At 38.3% G+C, this 21289-nt stretch overlaps 1 protein-coding gene across 1 annotated transcript in view; it reads right to left on the bottom strand.

The window, feature by feature from the left end:
- The window catches only part of LOC124167014, a 42590-nt gene that overhangs the window by 12846 nt on the left and 8455 nt on the right, over positions 1 to 21289 (bottom strand). The window contains exon 2 of the mRNA XM_046544777.1: positions 4819 to 4997. Within this exon, the coding sequence (XP_046400733.1) occupies positions 4819 to 4959 (141 nt within the window). The 5' untranslated portion in view covers positions 4960 to 4997. The remainder of the gene's footprint in view (positions 1 to 4818; positions 4998 to 21289) is intronic.

Below are 21289 nucleotides of genomic sequence, written 5' to 3'. Positions count from 1 at the left end.
TATATCTCCCAGTTGTCTTGATATTGACCTATGTTGGAAATTACATGAACGCTTTCCAAATATCTTTTAATTTTTTTACCACCCCAGATGTGTCTTGTTTAGTAGTCATAAACCTGATTTGAAAAGCAAAAGTTTATAGCTCTTGTATTTCTCCCAAACCGGTGCTACCTTATGTTCAGATTTTATGACCCGAGTGGGTGGTTTCTGGTTTTTTTCCCTTGGCTATGAAGCATCTGCATTGGGAGTAAACCCCTTTAATGTCTCTTCAGAATTGACATCAAATATAAAAATTACCGAGAAATGCAATGTGAGTTTAATAGTGGAATTTTTACCGCGAAAGTAGTCGGAAAATTGTATTTTTGGTGTCCCATCGGTTACTTTGTTGGCGCATTGCACGTAAAAAAATATTTTTCGCTGTTATTGGCTATTGGATATTTATAATATTGGACATATCCGGCAAAACATGTGAATCAAATAATGTACTTGTTACTAGGAAAGTCGGCGAAAAAATAAATTTTTGGTGTCCCATCTGTTACTTTGCTCACGCATCGCGTATTTACAAATAAATATAATGTGTTATATACAATAGTATTCGCTGTTCGGAATAAAGTAAGCAGATTTTCCTTTTTGATGGCCATAGTCTAGGTATGAGAATCTTTTTGTAAACTAATGTCGACGTAACAGCGGTAGATAAACCGAAAATGACCATGACGAATGTTCCTAAAAGGAAGAATCATTCGCCATGAACTCGCTCAAGGTTGGGGCGAGTGATTAGTGTTCATGGCCAGTCAAAGTTTTGTTCTGAGTGTCGTTTTTTTAATTTAAAATTGTTCTCAGTGTCGGTTTGGTATTCTTTTCCTATCGATGGGTAAAATGTTATGCCATTTGAAAGCACGAATTTTACCTCAATTCTCTCCTTAGTTTTTGGTCCAGGATGATTAATCGCTGTGAAGATCAAGGATTAGCCATATAATTATGTTTGATAAATCATCATCGTCAGTAAACAATGATGGTGGACTAATTTAAAACGGGTATACGGTCAATTTTCCTATCAGCTATATTTTTCTGACTCCCATAATTCTTGTTTCACAGATTTCATCACTTACTACGCATATCTCATACGTGACCTTCCTCTGTTGATCTCCCCTTCCTGTTGCTCCTCGACAATTTTATTCATGCAGCCGATAGTAAAAGACGTGGATTAATTCCACTGTTATGTATAGTATCATTTGTGTTACATGTCACCGTACTTCACGTTTAAATAATGCCTCGTGCTGGAATTAGTAGACATATTTTTCCGTTGATATGGTTACAAGTGTTTTGGTAACTGATGCAGAGTGCCCGAGTTTAAACTCGAGTGAAGATATGTTAGAGGTTGTCCATTCGCCACTTGATTGCCGAATGTGGAAGGAAGTTACAGTATAGCATTTGGTTTGTTCAATGAATCGTGAAACTGCAGTCCTCTTTGTGCCGAAAGTCCTTGCCCTACACTTACTTCATATTGCATTTGCCTTCAGCCATTGTTCGCTTTCAACCTATGATGACTATTCCCAAACAATTTAGGAAGTGTTGTAATGCAGTTATCACCCGGCCATTAGGGTGAGCGTAGGTAGAGTAGTGACAGCCGCTCACTTGGAAAAAATCCGCGGAACAAAACATTATTGACGAATTATCTTAAGTTTCCTCCGTTTAATTGGGACAGAAAGCCGGTGGCATTTACCCAATAATTACGTGAGTATTGCGTTTTTTCACAATAAAAACCAGTTTTGTCTATTATCCCTCCGTATCGAATTGTCCTGTATAAGTATATTCTTTCATAGTTTGTCTTGCCGTTGCTGATGTTGCATGATACACAGGTGGGAGCTTCGAGAAATATGTACAAATTGCATCCTATTCTCAGAATTTCATGTAAATGTAACTGTCTTAGAAATTTGAATAAATTTAATATAAATAATTGATATTGTCTATAGAATTAAATGTATTAACTATCATTAAGTCGGAAGCATCCCCTTCCTGGATTCCTCCACTCGCCAAGTGATTTCACCTTTTCTCCGTTACCCTCTCCGTGTACCCCTTCCAGACAGTCTTCACAACTTCGCGGCTTTCGCAGACGTTTGTCATCAAATTTAATCGCCTCACTGAGTTCTCGCGCGTCACGTCATCTTCCAGCTGTTTCTCCGGCTGAAGCCCACGTCTGCCACCAGTTATACGCGTGAATTTCCTCCTGTTTGCATTGCTCTATCTGTTTTGCATCATAACTCTGTTTAGGTGGAGTTATGTGGAGTTTAAATGGAGTTTCTAATATGTTATTCTATTTTTTTAAATTCAGCCCCACGAATTCAAGAATTAGTCATAGCATTGAAGAGAGTTCTTTTTTGGCTTCTTAAATTTTTGAAATGTGTACTGTTACCTTGAGAATGATATTTTAAGCGAAACGGTTGTGAAATAAAATGCTAAAACTTTTTCAGGTTCACTGTAAATGTGAACCTTAAAAGGTTTTCCGCGAACCTAACAGTATTTTACTCTCTAAATAGAAAGGTTTCAAAAAATTTCGAAAATTCCACAGAGAAAATAAATCATTTGCCTTGATCAGGGAATTTTTTCTGTGAAATTTTCGCACAATTTGCGGATTGCTCTGTAAATTGAACACCCCGTCATTCTTTAATTAGTTCTACTGAAGTGTTTTTCGGACGCGTTTAAAATACTTTTTTTAAAGGTTCCTTCTGTGGGTGAATTTGTGTGTGTTAGCATGGTCAGCGTGTATTTGGGTTGCTATCGAATTTGTATGTAATATGATACTTAGAAAATTGGTCGTGTCTCTCTAAGTCATTCTCCTGCGTACTTTCTCAAATATTTCCAATGGAATTACAGTGTGCTCAATGTTAATGATTAAAGGGTTATGTTTACTCATAATGTGGAACTCGCTTTTGCATTCTTGAGTCAAAATATTATCCTACTTCTTTTCTGAATCTTATTCAATTTAGAATTTACAATGCTAAGTCTCCTTAACAATGACTGCCATAATGACTCTAGCTAAATTAATTACTTGTTGCCTGGGTAATAGTAAGCATTTGTCGGACTCGGTGGCGGCGGGGTTAAGTCCTCGCCTGCCAAACCGAAGGTCGCGGGTTCGAGTCCCGCCTGGGTAGGATGCCTCTACCCAGGGAATGGTTGTGTGTGATAGTCGTTGTTATATGTTATTTCCCCCGATGTGAAAGGCCTTCATTAAATAATGATGTAATAGGGAATATGCGGTGCACACATGCGGGCCGTTAATAAGGAAAATGAACATACCTCAGCACCTAAGTAAAGGTAGAATAGGAAATCTAATCTTAAAGAACACTTAAAACTCCCCTGTGCAAACTGTGCAAATCTCAGACAAGTTATTTATGTGTCAACAGTAATGTTAATCTTTATAGAGAATTTTTCAGCACATTTCATTAGAAGTGACGTTGAAAAATAAGAGATCTTACATTTTGATACACGTCGTGTATTTTTATCTGAGTTTCCCCGGCGTTGTGAAAACGCAACAATACGTAAATCTATCATGAACAATGCTTTTTTGCCGAAAAATAATCTTAATTGGGCCAAAATAAAACGGGAGAAAGGAAAAAATCGTTAATAAAGTCAGGGGAGTTCAATCTACCAGCTGTCATAAAATGAGGGATAGAAATTTTTCTATTATATCAGTAGACGACTATTTTTGGACAAAAAAGGTACTGCTTAGTATTAGGTCAATAAAATTACAACTGCCGTACAAATGTTCAAGGACAACCTCTTAATGATGATGGACTTACACAAAAATAAATTTGTCCTAAATTTTACGTTTGCTATGCATGTGAACGCAAATGAAGTAAATATTCTCCATATTTGACCAATATATCATTGATGGTAATGATATGTTTCTATGACAGCTAGAACATAAACAATATAGGAGGCTACCTCTGGCTTTGACTGCGTGTTGATTCGCAATAAGGGCTTTTACCTCACTAGCGGTTCTTTTGAGTAACATCATAAATAACCAGAATTAAAATAACTACGAACGATTAAAAGTAGTTTTTTTCATCCGTTTGGATGTTCCCACTTGTTAAAGCCTTTATTATATCACTATTATTTTTATAGCAACTGATTAGAGATTTACGAGTCCTTTTTATTTTCTCCTTTCATCGGTACCACTACTGGCTTCTGAAGTCGGCTGAGTTTAAATTTTAGTATGAGAAGAGCTCAAAGAGTGATTTTTTTAAAAGTCAGGTTTGGCCTGAAGCAATGCAATTAATCACCAATTCACCTATGATTTCCTTTTAATTCTAAGCCTTCATCAGTGGGTCTGTATCATAAAATTTTGTAATGAGCATGCCAGTATGGTGAGGGAAATTTTTTTTCATTTTTCTGTTAGCATAGTGCACAACATTTGTTGGTGGAACGTTTTTGCAAACCCTACTACCATGAATCTTTTTTTCTGTGCTTGGATTCTGTTTGAAAAAGAGGTTTTATTTCTATACATGAAGAAAGCAGTCCTGATATATATGGCTAGCTACAGTAATAAGTGGAGATGTAGGCGAAATGTTTCAAAATTGTTAGTCATGTACTTTAATTGTTATGGACCGAATGAGTAATAGATAAGAACATCTAGTTAATCTTGAAGGAGAGGTCATGTACCCATGAGAGTGAGTGATTGAACGAGGATATTTTTCGTATTTGATCGTATAATTTTTATTTGGATTCTATATTCCGGAATTGAATAAATAATGCTGACGTCAATATGAATTTAATTTTTATGCAGTGCGCGGCATTTGGAACGAGGAAGTTGGTACTCACAGCCTCCGCATCGTCGCTGTTGTCGTTGATGACCTCTTCCACGCGCTTGTCCACGTCGTTTCCCTCGGCCGCCACCTGCGACGCCAGCGCCGCCACGGTCAGCAGCACCATCATGGGAGAAAGTGACATCTGGCGTCCCATCGTCCAACTAGGTGAGGACGATTGCTGCTGGTGCCCACCTGTTGCAAAAAGGTGCGTGAGAGTTCGTTTGTTAGTTTCTCATTAAGTTCGGTCCTTGATGGACCGAGAGCCTGCGAAAGGTTTCACTTCGCATCGCCTTTGATGCGCCGAACAATCGCGAATGCTCTCGTCCTTTTCAAACAGGTGCCAAGTGAATGTCGGGTCGAATTTCAATATGCACTTTTAACAGCATCTCCGAAACTAATCGGCGGAAATTTCTTTTCATTGTCGTGCCCTACAGTTTTAAAATAGCGTGCAGTTTTTATTCCATCATGTATTATTAGTGTTGCCTTTTTTCTGGATGATAACGTAGTTATATGTGAGTAAGTATCATCATATGCGGTTATCAGGATTGCTTTAAGCAACAATAAGACTCATTTCAGTTTAACTTTTTATGACATTTCACCGTTGGATTTGTTGATAAAGTGTTATTAATGAACCTATATACTCTTTTCTGGTTTTTAGTTGATCATATCAATGTACTTAAAGGAAAGATAATTTCCCGTTCAATATTTTTAAGTTCAACATGTTTCGGTATGTTACAATATCACTACCATCAAGATCTGCGTTATCAGTATAAAGAAGGAAAAAATATCAAGTAGGAATATTTTCATCTTTGTCGTCAATACGTCGTAGCTACATTCCGAATAGCTGGATGGTATTTCGAAAAAATAACATCTTTAGTTAAAGTCTTTGTCATAAGAATGCTAATGTAAATAAAGTCGACTTCATTGAAGCGTAGAATGAATGACTGGGTATATGGGAGTGAAATGTGATATCTATTAAGCATGCGAATAACGTTGAGGACGAAAAAGTGTGGATACGCGGTAGATAAACGAGCGATACAGCAAAACTCAGTGACTTAAATAATATTTAACTGAGATCTGTGCGCTTGGAGGAAAAGTATCCCTGAAGGTAGGTAATCAGGTTCGGATGAAGTTTTTATTCATTTGTAAGAGTGGATCACATCAATGTATATAAAGGAAAGATGATTTCCCTTAAAAATTTCTAAAATCCTTCCCGACAAAACAGCGCGATAAATCGTGTTTCACGAAGTATGTTTTACGGTCAAAGCATATTTATCTTTAAAATTTTACCCGGCTTGGAATTCGTTTCTTCTATATCACTATCGCATGTGTCTACAAAGGCTTTCCTCTCTCTAAGAACAGATTTTCGTCGAGATATTTATTCCAAAATAATAAGACGTTTGCTTAGACACCGAATCTGGTACGTTATTTATGGGCTCAGGAATAGTGTATCCTCGGAAGTGATGCATGAATCACTTCCCTTTAGGAAGTCGATGAGTGACTTGTTGCAACTGTCAGACGAAGCCACCGTGGCGTATGAATAAGTGATTGCATTATAATGACGGAAAGGAACTTCTGAGATATTTGCCTAATGATATCAGCAATTTCTGCCCGAATTCCTAGCTGCAAGCCTTGCTAAAACTTTGATTCTGCCGGAAGCCACTCGAAACGATGAGCTTACCTCCCTCCAAAACAAGATGAAGTACTTCCTTACGAGCTGCACTTGGACGCTGGTAAATTGAATCATTTCGAGGAAAGCGTTGAGCTAATCAACTTTTGTGGGTTAAGGATAATTTAATTTATGGAAGGTAAATATGGCAGTTTAATGTCTTTCTCTGCGAATAATTCCCAACTATGAACTAAGGTCTGTCATTAGCATTCATTCCATCATTTATTATGTAGAATATATTTCATGCTTAAAGTAATGGAGGCACGATGGTCTGATGAAGACAATCGTTGAAGGACAAGTGGAAGGGAAAAAGGGCAATGGACGGCCCCGAGTGAGTTATATAGGACAGGTTATAAAGGATGTAAAAGAGAATAAATATGTAGCTATGAAGAGATTAGCGGATAGGAGAGAGAAATGGAGAGCTGCGTCAAACCAATCTTAGGATTGTTGACTAATGATGATGAAAGTAATGGACCAGCGGGCGTTTTAAATAGCATTTTATCGAAATATTGGCAACATGTTGTTGCGAAAAGCTAGGTTTTTAGAGCAACCCATTCTTCTCGTGAAGAATAATTGAAATTACGCTATTTCGATTTGCCCCTTTTGTTCTACTTGGTCATGAAACTTCATTAAATCATGCACGTTGAGCAATATGTAATGTTCCCATCAAGTATCAAGGCTATCCAAAGGGTGTAAAAGATAGAAGGACGCGCTTATACTCTAGAAAAACAAAGCTGAAGACGAGGGAAAGTGTCCTGATTGAGCGGTACCTTGGAAGAAAAGATTTTTAACCTGAAGAACTTACGGGTATGGCAATGAAATTAAATGAGCTCTTTTTTAAGCACAGAAGTTACTCGAGAACAGTAATAGCTAAGTAAGTTGATGATGTTGATGAGCTTTAGACGAGGTTATCCATTCGGAATGTTTAATGCTGGCGTATGTCCTTCATTAAAGATAGAGGAATGTTGTGTCATCCTACAGAATTGCTTTTCCCATTAAGAGGGAACAAGGCTTCAACTTTTATTCCAGGCCGTTATTCTCATTCACAGCTTTCTCGCAGTTTGTCCTTGGGAGTTACAGTTTCTGTAAATCCTTTACGCCTCCTTTTACGAAGGGTTAAGTGTTGCTACTCTCGTAGATTTATCCTCCAGGATAAAATCAGTTTGACATTGAAATGAGAGGCTTAGCAAGGGGAAAAATTACTGCGAATAATTCCTTAGCATGGTGTCATAATTCGACCCCATTTATTCGAATCAAATTCCGAACGGTGTTTTGGTTAACCATCTGCTCATTTCGCTAATACATGACTTCTACTCTTAGTTTGGTTAAATAGGGTGTCATGGTTATACTAAGGGAGTAATATAATCGTCTGAATGACAAATATTTCATCCATAAGGATGTTTTGGACGGCAGCGGCGATAACGGCAGCGATAGAACTCATAAATAGATTGCATGAATTGTGGTGTAGCCTACTAACCTATGTAAAACTTAATGCATGTTTCTTAATTTTATTATTATTTCTAACAGTATATAGTAGTAGAATGTTTTAGTATGCGTGACGTTTTCAACTGTGTGGTGTGCATGTTGGAGACCAATTGCATGCTGGTGATTGATCACCCCCCGCCAAACACCCTAGAGGTGGCTCGGCGGGTATTATGTAGATGTACAGTCGCTTTCAAAAGTCGGTCCCCACGGACAGTGCGAGCAACCTTGTCCTCCGCTGAGCTACAACTTCAGGTACTGCCTACGTCATCTGTGCCTTGAAAGGGCCAGTTTGACTTAGTCTCCTCACCGTCCGCGAAAGTCATACCGAGGCATTCTTCAGTATTACTAAATTCTTCGCAACTTCCCCAGCTCCCGGTTCCAGAGCACAAGGCGACGCATAAGTTCTCAGTCAGGCGATTCTCACCCTGATAATATTCTTATATAGATGATCTGAGTGATCTAGCTTCTATTAAAAAATACCGAGACGTATTAACGCCACAACGCAAATACAAGGAAGAAACGAAAATTGGAATTGACACCTGAATGAGTATTCTAAAATGACCGTCTAGATTATACCTTTAACATCCCATTGCCAAACACCATCAAAGCATATTGCTCTATATTTTAGACACTCTGTTAGGCGTATTCATTATTTCTGAGCATTATCTTGGGATATGTACCATCCTGCAGTTTTCTAAGTGTCTCATTACACGATAAATCAAAAATACTACTGTGCGATAAATTATGGTGTTAACTTCGGTATTATATTTGTATCTGTTACTAATAATATTTCCCTAAGAATATAATGGGATGTAGCGCCTTACTGTGGGGAAGCTTAGACGACGACGAAAGATGGACAAGAAAAGAATGAAGGCATCCGAGATGCGAGTATAAAAAAGAACGGAAACGGTGAGATGGACGGAGAGTAAATGAAACGAAGAAGTGATATCCATAGAGGAGGGATTTGAGGTACGGGGTAAGGATGAAAGTACGGATAAGGTTAGATTGAAAGGGAGCAATGCGAATGTGCGTTACTGTTAATTAAAGTGGAAATTTCAATTTGGGAGGGGCGCAAGCGATGTGATTCGTAAAATCTTCATTGTAATCCAACATTCCAAGGATACGTTAAATAATACTCAAATACACTTCCTTTTCCATTTCAGGAGGGCAAGTCAACTCCGCTTTTTCCATGACCATCATTAATGGTTGACTGGCAGTCATAATGACGCGCTGAATTTGCTTGCATTTTTTTTCTTAAAAAAAACAAAACACTGAACGATACTAATGTACGAGTATTCCCCAAAACGAAAAGGACAACGCACCTATGATTGGACACAGTGTCGTCTAAAATATTTACTCATATACACACAGATATCTCTGTGCTCCTTTCATTGTAAAATATATATTTATCTGAACAACAATTCAAGCCAATCCGAATGCTCATCAGGAAAATACAATGCAAAAGTAGTCTCCTCTCATGGAAAAATTGCCTATCGTAATAAACAAACTTGGAGAGTAACTGCTATTTCACTTGCAAACATTGAAAAATGATTAAAAAATCCTTCGACGCCGGTAATGGCGAACTCGAGCCTGGATGGTAACCGTGACGCAAACGACAATATCAACATTGGTGTACATATTTACGTGTTTTTCACATGACGATGAGGAGAAACATAAGTATTGAAGTACATGCTCGAAACGCTCCGGAAATTTTATTTGCACTATATATGTACTGTGTAAGTTTACGACTCAAGACTCCCTTCCTCGCGGGACGGGTTAGTCGCCGGAAAAATCCTTATTTCCTCTCCGCTTTCTTCGATGGTGGAATTGTTTTGCTGTGTCTGGGGCCTTCCTACCTCTGAAAGCGTGCTCTGGGCGAGGGTTAGAGTAGTCAAGTTGCACCGTTTGCACGATCCGATCCAGTCTAATAGATCCCCAGCGGACAAGGGACGCGTAAGCAATACGCTAAGGTCGTCTCCGGAGAATAACAGAGACAGATGCGCCAAGCATGTGGACCGACTTTTGAAAGTGTCTGTACATTAAAACGTGCGATTTAATGTGTGAATGCATGAATGGTTATGGTGGACCGGAACGGAACATGTACGAATGCATTATCAAATTAGAACTCGTTCTATTTTCCGTCCATGCGTTCGCACAAGTTGGGTGGTTACGCTGGGCATTATCATATTCATTTACGCCTTCATATATTTAGATATTAACGCGTGCGTGTTAATATACCGTGTAACCAGGCCTTTAAAAATGGGAGAATGCATTGACTTTGGTCGTGTTCACGAATATTACAAAAGAGGATCCTCAAGTCTGTCTCTAAATTTGTAGTCAACCGCCGCGCATTTAAATGGTTTGACAAAAGTCACTAGTCTCGTCGCTAACGAACAAATTGACCCGAATTTCAGGGGAAAACAAGGTATAATTAGCGGTTTTAACCGAAATTTGTACATACGATGATCTGATCTATCAAATGCGTTGCTCCTCAATGCTATTCCTCGCAATAACAAACATTGTACTACAAAATGTTGGAAAAAAGTGGATCCCATTGCACTCATCTCTGCGCCGCGGACATTTGTGAAAGCCGATTAAAATGCGACCGAAGTGGCAACATAAATCAGCCTTTTACGGGATTGGTGGTGTTACTCCGCTAATATTTTCTCTAGACATCTCAAAACTTGGTTAAAGTAAATTGCCTCGTTGTTATTCCGCTGAGCATCTCGCTACTTTCACTCAGCTCGTGAAACGCGGCCGTCATATAATCCCCAAAGAAAAGGGAAAATTAGGTCGTTCTGTGAATGTGACGCATGATAACGTATCATTCCGGACATATCTAACTCGTGCGTCATGCGTTAGACGGGTATTTACGATGGGCTCATAGGGAGATGGCGGAGAATTCCTTAAAAGACCGGGGAACGGCCGAGTTCTTTGTTTCAAATTGTTGTCGGCAGGGGGTGTTGCTATGAGGATAGGGAGAAAGTGCCCCTGCTAGGGAAAGCATTACTCGGCTGTCAGCGGAGAACTGTTTTTGGCCCTTGGCCCGAGGTCATGAATTATCCTGAAGTTCATTCTGCATATAATTCTCGGGTATCCTCTCAATTTATATTTGGAGCTCGGTCGTGCCCATGGTTGGAATGAAAGTCATAGCCATAAAGTTCCGGATAGCGTTTCACTAAATCTCTCCACATTATTTCATCTCTCATGCTTTCATTCTTATTCTGACACGCGGTAGTTAGGCGTTCCTTGCCCTATCCAATGCTCTTTCGAAGAATTGTGGAGGTTCGTGAAGTTTAATGTATATGTACCCTTTGTTTTATTTTTCTTCCCAAACGGTGGCATGAATTCTCCAGAATTTAAGTAGATATTTAACACAGACATTTTGAGAGGGTATAATTGATCGAGATCGAGTGAAAAACAGGCTACCTGTTGGTATTGTATGCCTGCCAGCATCTTTTATTCTAATGCTAAAAAAAGATCCACGAAAATAGAACATATGTTGGTAGTACGGTACACCGGGCGTGATTTTGAACATCCTGGCTCGTATCCAGGCCATTGCATTTTTCTTGGTGAATTTTTGCACTGCAGCGTGCACTTGCGGGTGTCTCAATAAAGCTACATCACTGGCTAGTCCACGATTATTTCCTTGATTAAATACCATGATGACCAATGATATATATATATATATATTTCATTATTCGTCTGCATATAACTTGCAGATAGCACCACAAAATGAATAGCCCAAAAACTTGATGAATTTATTCCCTTTTCAAGGATAAAGAAAGAACTACAATCATGAGTCGAAAGATTTACTATTAATTCCGACTTCCCCGGCAATCTAAAAGTAACACTTGCGAGCACATGAACTTCTAACATGTTACATAAAGAACGGTACATGCATGCTTTCTCCTATCTTTGCACACTTATGAAGGCTTTTGCCGTCACTGGTTTTCAGTTCATTAATGGTTGGAATGAAATTCAAAGCCATTAAATTCCGAATTACGTTTCACCAAATATCTGGACATTATTTCATTTCCTACGCTCAAATGCTTATTCTGACTCGTTTTGGTCGGTGTTATTTTCTAACCTATTCTTTCACGATGAATTAGGGTGGTTAGCGAATTTTTATACACGTGTATTTCCGTCTTTTGTTTTATTGTCGTGATCAAAATCATTCAGAATTCATAAGGATGTTTCTCAGGAAGGACATTTGAGCGGATTTTTAATTTAGTTAAAATTAGCTATTTTGCAATTTATTTAATTTGGCTAAATTGTTTTCAATAATAATTTAGCTTTTAAATATAATTGCAGATAGCATAGGAAAATAAAATAGAACTGAGAAAATTTTTAGGTATTGATTAATTCTTTTCCTTGGGAAAAAACTCATCTCAGTCGAAAGACTCTTTCGACTGAGAAGAAAAGAGTCGTTACTTCTGACTTCGTTGTTTGAATTAGCACGTCTAAAGCATTTACTTTATTCTGAATTGTGGATTTTCTATCATATTTTAAAAGGAGCTGTTTGTATAAGCTTTCTCATGCCGCGAGTGGAAATGCTATACTTTACTTGTGAAACGCTGATGTGAAGATATGTACCTTCATTGCCTTGCACTTTATAATTGCAAGGTAATCTTTGCTTTTCACCTTCAGAATTTATGCTCGAGAGTTTCTGCATTTTAAATTGCCGCATAAACTTATCAGCAGTTGTCTTTCTTGCGCTTTCTTCGAGGAAGTTAAATTTGCTAATGCTTCTCGTTTAAATCGATTCGAAAATCCGTGGAAAATTTAGTTAGATGAACATCTCAAATGCTAATTTATATCTTTCCTTCTGTTGATACTTAAAATGGATTTTCCCAGTTTGAATTGAGTTTCCCGACTTTCACCCAGAGCTGCAGTTGAATTTTGCCGAATATTTCTTGATAAATAGCTGAAAATTGAAGGAAAAATTAACTTTTACGATACATTTGACGGAGAAGGTATTGCTAAGGTAACGAAAAAAACACGCTTACTTATTAGTTTTTTCATTTAGTTTCAGTTGAGATAGTCGGTTGAAATATTTAAATTTGTACCCGCGAATAAGTTGAGTTTTATGTGCAATGGATTAATTTTTTCGTTTAATTATTTTCATCGAAGGTATCAACTTTTAATTCTACTTACGTATTTTTTAAATTTAGCTGAAATTTATGAGACAAAAATTGTAACTTTAATGAATTGGTGAATCATTTTTAAATTTTGTTTTGCATGCCATTATGTGGAAATGAAACTTTATTTATGATTGTCTCTCTATTGTTAATGCGCCATGCTTTATTAGAAGTATTGCTGGCAAAAATCGTAACTATAATGTATTGGTATATCATTTTTAAATTTTGTTTTGCATGCTGTTATTTGGGAATGAAACGTTATTTATGGTTGTCTGTCCATTGTCAATGCGCCCGGACTTGCCTGAACTAATCCCTCCAAACTTCGTGACTTAAACCTTTACTTGCTTTAACCTTAGCGCCCTATCAGTATCTAGGTATAATACCCTTTGATAAAAATAGTTTCCTCCTCATCTTTATCAATTTTCCAAAATTCTGACTTTATTTTGGCCCTACCCTTACCCTTAACCATTGTTAGCTAATCCTTAGCTGTTTACTTGTTTCTTTTCTCTTTCGTACTCAATTTCTCGATTTTCACACATCTCGAAAGGCCTTTCTTTACCATTACTCTTGTCCACTCGTTCGTCGATAATTGTCCTCGTGTCGTGAAGTGGTTGTAAATGGTATTTGGAAAAATATAAGGAATCAAGCTGAAACTTGGTTGCCCCAAGCATTGTAGGCTATAATCAGCTTTCCACCGAATCATCACATTCCAAAAGGATGGCCGCCTTCTGCATTTGTCAGGAGACCCCCTGTAATCTAGTTAAGGCACTGTTACGGTCATTACATTCACTGCGGGTTACCCCGCAAGTCGTTCCAACTGATGTTTGGTGGGGTATTAAACTAATTCCTTTGGTCCACTTGCTCATTTATGATTATTCTCATGTATTACGATGTGACCAAATAAGTTCTCTTGGCAAAATCAAAAAAAATTCATGCTAAAACTTTCATTACCCTAAAACAAAATGCTGTCCATAACAATACGATGAGTATCAACAATACGATTGCCCAATGTCACACATTTTTAGATTTATTGTTTTTACAAATATAAGAGCACATTTTCGTCCAACCTTAATTATACAATGTCCTTAAAATCCAGATTATTCAATAAAATGTCGAAAAAGTGGATAACTAAGGAAAACCATTTCCATGGTAACTGATAAGTGCAAAAAAAAAATTCCGTTGCCATAGCTCAATAACTAAGGAGTTGCGATCGCATGTTCATACACAAAAAACACTTAAAATTTTCTCTCTTCCCACCTCCTGAAGTATTATATTCCTCCTGAAACACCTTGCACCATCTAGCCCACAATAACTTCGCAGGATATCCCGGCTTGTTCAATAGTGTAATTTCCTATTATTTTTTATTGCCTAAATCGAAAGATTAATACTCCTGGAGTACGTATTTCACGCTTTTAGATTTTTAAATGACGATATCTATTTTTCAGGACTAAATGAAAAGTGAAAATTTTCAAGCGCGCGAAAACGCGACGGGTAAGTATGAATGCCGGTAAAACTCTGTGTGACGTCGTTCTGGCTCCCGCTGCCGCAAGTGAGGTGACCTTGGGGCGAAGCTCTGAGAGCTGATACGACGCAGGATGCTAGCAGGTAGTAGAGTACCATGCTAGCTGGTAGCGTTTGGCTTAAATAAGGATTATTAATACCTTATCAAACGAAGAAAACTTTCCGAACTTAGGCAATTTTAATGGGTGATTATTAAGAGATGTTTCCCTGAGCTCTGTGCCTCATGCATGCATTGGTAACCTCAGACGATGTATAACTCCTATCTTCTCGTATAGAAACTAGGTCCCTGTGACGTCACGTGGAGTGGCATCGCATGGGCCCCAATCTGGCCTTATTCAAATGAGAATAAAATTGACCGTTGCCATTCGTCTAAACCGGTATTTCTAAAACCAAATAATTTTTATATTATGAATACACTAATGGTGGGTTACGAATCGCAATCAATGCCTTTCGTTTTTTTTGATGAAGGAAACTACCCTATTTGCTTGGTCATCTCGGTGAGGGAGAACGTTCCAGCAGCGGATAAGTCGTGATGTTGACGTCCACTTAATTAGGATCCGAATCCGTTTTATTAGGCGCTCTCCTTACTTCCCCTTTCCCTGACGCACGTAAGTCACGTCGTCCCACGAATGAGGCAATTATCCTTTCAGATGCGCTCTAGAAAAGATGCTTCACCTGCGCTGGTCTCATTCGAATTTATGAGCCGAAGAAGCTGCTCACTAATGGGAGCTGAGTACCGGAGTTGTGTAATGGAGCCACGGGGTCGGATGACCGGATCGCTGCTAAGCTGGCGGTGCATTACTCCAGGGGAAAGGGGGTTTTAATGCTATTCTATTTTCATTCTTGCGTGGTGAATTATCTCTCGGCCGCTAAGTGAAGTGGATAGCTTCAGGTTTCGATCGATTTATTTATGACCCGATCATAAGCGATATCATTTCTGAGATCAGGACACTCAACCACATTACGGTATGTATTACTAGGGTTGTTCAATAAATCCTTAAGGCCGTTTTACACGGGGCACGGAATTGCGCATGTTAGAGCTGCATTAATTTCTAAAATGGCGTGGAATTGCGCGAATGCATGAACGAAATTGGAACAGGGGCTATTTTGCCGTCTCGCATCCACGCATTCTCGTATGTGTTCTAGCAATTCACCGCTTTACACGACGCAATTTTGATTGCGCCTTCGCACGTACGTCAGACTGCACAATTCCGTGTACCGTGTAAAACAGCCTTTAGAATTTAAGAAAGATCGCTCTCTTAGGATCAAAAAATAATTTTCCTCAGAAGTAGCGCTTTGACTAGCCTGCTGTTAGAGTTTCAACTGTATCCATCCCATAGTTTCTGATTTGCTGCCGATTTTAGTGAACAACTTTTATTTGTATATAAAAATGGATATAAGTGAGTTTCGTGCAGTGATCAAGCACTTGTTTTTGAAATGGTTAACGCCAAAAAAATCGAGCCTAGTTTGAATGAAGGTCATGGAAGATGGTCTGGTCTGTGTTTGCAAATATTTAAAATTGTGTAAATTAATGTAAAAGTGGCCAGGCATGGAAAAAAGGAACATCGCTCCGGACGCCTCATGGAAGTGTATACCCTCGAAATGATTGGCTCAATGCGCGATATGTTTTTAAGCGATTGACAAATTAAGTTGTGAGATATAGTAAATACCAAAGTCTCGTATTTATCGCGTAAAGGATGGGGATAAACGTTTCATGGCCGAAAATAGCGGTATAAAAATGTGAACAAGAATTTAGCACAAATATATTTAACGATTCTCGTCTTTGTTCATTAAAAGAAACATTTGTTTGTCGAAGAAGATCGATGAAGGTTGGAAAGGCTTAGTAAGATGCACAAAAATACGATTTCAAAAGAACATCTTATGGATATGTAATATTTTTATTCAAAATACTACTGTTTTCAATCTGCCATTGAGCAATCCGAGAATATTTAAGTATTATCATTCACGGGGAAAGCATACGTTGGGAAGCATATTACGAGGGCACATATGTGTAGTGTGCTAACTTATAAGAAAACTCTTAGAATTACAGGAAGATGATTGCAGTGTTCGATATGTTGCTGATGATGCTAAAGTTAAGTAATTTTCCTCCCTAGTTCTTAAAGTCTGTTACCTTGATCGGTAAAAATTATGAATTCAATCGAAGAAAGATAATTTTATAGCTGTGAATGTGAATTGTGTGGTATTGAATTCCGTTCCTCCATTTGTTCTCCATTCGGGCTCCTCCTGAATGGATGGCCCTTCCGCGGTGAAGTCTTGTCATGTCCGTGAGAAATCTTCAGAAAAGATTTTCTAGCTGTATATTTGGAAAAAAGAGGGCGTAATTGGAGGCTTTTTGTTTTGCCTAGCCTAGGCGCAACCGTCAATTCCTTTTGAATGTGCTTTGAACATTTTTTAAAAACAGATTTACCTCCTGTATACTCATCTTACTAGCATGTAATAAAACTAGTTTTTGGATTGTATTAAAATATAATGATTTAGCGGATAATTGGTGCTATTTCATACCTGTTAATAGCCACTAACTGCAAAATTGCAGCAATATAGGCATTACGAAAACTAGGCGGTATTCCACCAATTTTCACCAATGTATACTGTAAAGTGATCTTCATATGCTCCTGGAAAGAATTTTTCGCGAAAAACTCAAGAGGCAGCTTTACGGCTGGGAACTGTGGATTGAAAATCACTAGCGATATTTACATGGACTTGGATATCTTTTCACCTTTTACAAATCTAGGGAAATAGGATTAATGAAAAGTTTAATTTTGCAGTTGCCAATGGGAATTGTTCCGTTCTCTTCATTGACTATCATCAATAGCCTTGTGCTCCGTTCGCGGCTCTTCGTGAAAGGAAGAGCCTTCTTCGGTGGTGTCAATCACGTACACCGTTACGACATCCCATCCTCCCAGAATGCAGTCGAAGAAGCGTTTGTCCGAGATCAACTTTTTTCCTCCGCGGATGGAGAGAAAGGACGACTCGGTTTGCGAATCCCCTTCACTCCTTCGAAGACTTCTCAAGCTGGGTGCTCGTCCCTGATAATCTGCGGAGGAGCGCCCGCCGCCTCCGGTCAACAGGAAAAGCTGCCTACGGGGTCGTCTCGGCCCATCACGCGGGCTGACGTAACCTCCGGCTGGGAAAGGCAATGGCGTAAAGGGCTAAGGGAGGGCATCCCGGAGAGGTAGTTAGCCTCCCGTGTGGGCGTGTTCTGCCTGCGGCCAGGTCGTTCATCCCTGCACGGTGGGAACGCTTCTGTTTGCTCTTTTGCGATCGGTTCTTCATTTTTATGCATCGGTCAGCAATCCCGAGATCGGTTTGACTTATCTCTACTAGGGAACTGCATATAGGAGGTCCAATTCCATATAGGAAGTCTGATTTTAATCGGTTTTCAAAAATGTCCGCGGCGCGGTGATGAGTGCAATGAGATCCAATAAAAAATTGCATTATTATGCTTGTTATGGCGACGAATAGCATTGAAAAGTCATGAGTTTAATAGATAAAATGATCATGCATATATATTTCGATCAATACCACTAATTATACCTAGTTTCCCCGCGAAACTCGGATCAATGTGTACGTCAGCGATGCGAGTGGCGATTTTTGTAAACCCATTTCAAAGCGCGGTAGCTGACAAAACATTTTGAGGCCGATTTGAGGATCCTATTTTGCAATATTCGTGCATCATTAAATCTAATTCCCTTCAGCTAACCTTTTTTGCTCCCCCACACATTCACTCTTACAATCTTGAAAAATTATTCCGCGTAGCTAATTTGGGGTATTCCTGCTGTTCTTCAGTCACTCGCCTTTCAGCGTTTATTTATTAGGTATTTATTTTAATCACCACAAGCACAGAACTAAGTGGCCTTTACATAGGAGATACTGAAAGAAATAACAAAGGACGGTTACAAATATCCATTCCCTGGTTTGGGGACTCGAACCCGCGACCTTCAGTTTGGCCGGTGAGGACCTTACCCTGCCGCCAGAGGCCGGTTTGTCTTCCTAGGCCATTGTGCCTTCTTGCCAATTAAGATGTGCTGTCTTCGTGTTATTTTTTGTTTTTCGAAGACTTATTTTTATCTCCCTCTTCCTAGCATTTCATTAATACTCAACAGGTTACTCCATTTAATTTTCAAAAATCTCATACGTTTCTCCATGCATTGAATTGTTTTACTCGGACTTCCATGCTATCATCTCCGTCTATGCTTCTCTCCCATAGCTCTTTAGATTAATGCTCCAATTATATGTTTTAATGAACCTTTTCCTTGCTACTATTTATTTTTAGTACTTGTGAGTTAATGAGTTAGATCACATCATGAAGTTTTCGTAAATGAGCGATTTATACCGCAAGGTAAGACCTCACAGTAACATCTGGAATACCTCTGAAGCTCTTAAATGTAGGACAATGGAAAGGAAATTCAAGGCACTCTTTCGCAATAGCTAGGAAATCAACTCGATTGAATTATAGGTATGTATAAATTATATTTTTTTTACAAATCTCGCGGTACTAGGTTGGACTAGAGAAAGGAACTGGCCATCTTCACTTGAATGTTTGGATTTTTCACGGATGTGGCTTAGTTTGCGATGGTGATTTATACCTTACTTTTTCAAATAGAGTTTCTTATTGGCACATAAAGTGAATTAATGAACTTGAGTATTCATATTTTCTTTGATGAATGTTCGGAAATTATCTGCGCATATAGTTTTTCTTATGATGAATCTGAATGCTTGTTTTTTTATCAGTTAAAGGCGTGGAAGTATTTCGGAAAATGCTCCCGAATGTATTGGTAGTATAACTTTAATTAGAAAATATTTTGTTATCCGGTAAGGTATTATCGCTCTCTAAACCTAGTCAACAGTTCAATTGATATTTTAATTTCAATTTGCAAATGGTAATCATCTGCCGCAAGTAAATTAACTGACGGGAGTTGGAGTTCACAACACACTTTTAATTGACGTATGGCTCTTTGTTAGTGCGCTGCTCGAAGAGTAACTTTGATTAGGATTTAAACACCATTATATTCCAAGTTTTGCCAGCCGAAGTTCTTATAATATTTTCTCTTGTATTAATTGTGCTGTATTATTTTGTATAATATATTTTAAGTCGAGCATTAGGCCTCTTTTCACCAGATCTCAATTGCAAGAAAGATCTCTCGGAAATTATCCGGTGTATTATTAAGTGGTGTACGTTTGTATTGTATTGCCAATTGCTCTGTGGCAATTTTAAATGTAAGTACATTTACTTCCGAGTCAAGATTAGCCAGTACTCTAGAATTGTAAGTTTTTAAGTTATCTTTATACGTAGATGTTTAATTATTTATGGTCCCATTGGGTGTTCTGAAACTGTATAAAAGTGAGGAATGGGAAAGTCATTCTCAGTAATCTAATGCTATCATATCACTAAGGTTAAATTCGAGTTCTCATTCCTATTCCTACCACTTGGAGCTCTATTAAACTATCCATCCTCTGGTAGTCGATGCGTTGAGGTAGTAATTATAGCGGCATTGCCATTGGTTTTGGCGTACGTTCATCACCATTTCTCCGAGCAAATGCGAATTTACCATTAAAGTATAATTAACTTAGGTTCACTGGAGAAAATAATCAAGGTTCTCGTCATTAACCATAGTAATTAAGAATGTTCTGAGCTTTCAATCTTCATTAAAAACTGAAAGTCGGGTAAACCCAGTTACTTTTACTGTGCCTGGAAGGTCATGGGATGTCATTGAACGAAATATTATTTTGGAAAAATCATGTACGCGGTATTAATAAAATTGTAATATTCCATCATTCGGACTTCTATGCAAATATATATTCGAATACTCCGTTCCCAAAATGTCATTCAAATGTTGCTCTTGAATTGCAAAAATTCATTTTACAACATTACTATTTTCCTCGGCGTTTACCTTGAGTAGCATTCATAAATGTTGTACTATGACTTATTTATACACTGCTTATGAATACTCTGCAAACTTCATATATAACACATTTGCAAAATGTGTTAAGTACTCTGGCTAATAAAGAAAAATGAAGCAATTTTTGCGCAATAAATTGATTGTAGGGTGGCCATCCCTTCATTAAAAAAAATTAATGGTGGATTTATTTCAGGTTTTATGATAAACTCTTCTTTAGAAAAATGTGGTCATGAAAGATCCATTTCAAATCCCTCTGAGCCACCGGTATTTGATTTCTCTACCCCACTGTATGTATAATATATTCCATCATAAGCCCCATAACTTTTCCGTAATGAAAGTTATAATAGAGTAGTTTCCTTCATCAAAGAAAACGATGGGCATCGATTGCGATTCGTTACCCACCATTAATGTATTCATAATATACAAATTATTTGGTTTTAGAAATCCCAGTTTAGACGAATGTTAATGGTCAATTTTAACCCTATTTGAAAAAGGCCAGATGCCACTCCACGTGACATCACAGGGACCTAGGTGCTAAAGGAGTAGTCAAGAGCTTTACATCGTCTTAGATTAACAATGCATGCATGAGGCACAGAGGTAAAGGAAACATCAGGTAATAATCACTCATTAAAATTGCCTATGGTCGGAAAGTTTCCTTCGCTTGATAGGGTATTAATAATCCTTATTTAAGCCAAGCGTTACCTGCTAGCAAGGTACTCTCTTACCTTCTAGTAGCCTGCATCGCAG

This window comes from Ischnura elegans, chromosome 10, assembly GCF_921293095.1.
Source record: "Ischnura elegans chromosome 10, ioIscEleg1.1, whole genome shotgun sequence".
Classification (NCBI taxonomy): Eukaryota; Metazoa; Arthropoda; class Insecta; order Odonata; family Coenagrionidae; genus Ischnura; species Ischnura elegans.
The sequence above is the reverse complement of the archived record's forward strand: the minus strand, read 5'-3'. Positions and strand labels throughout refer to the sequence as shown.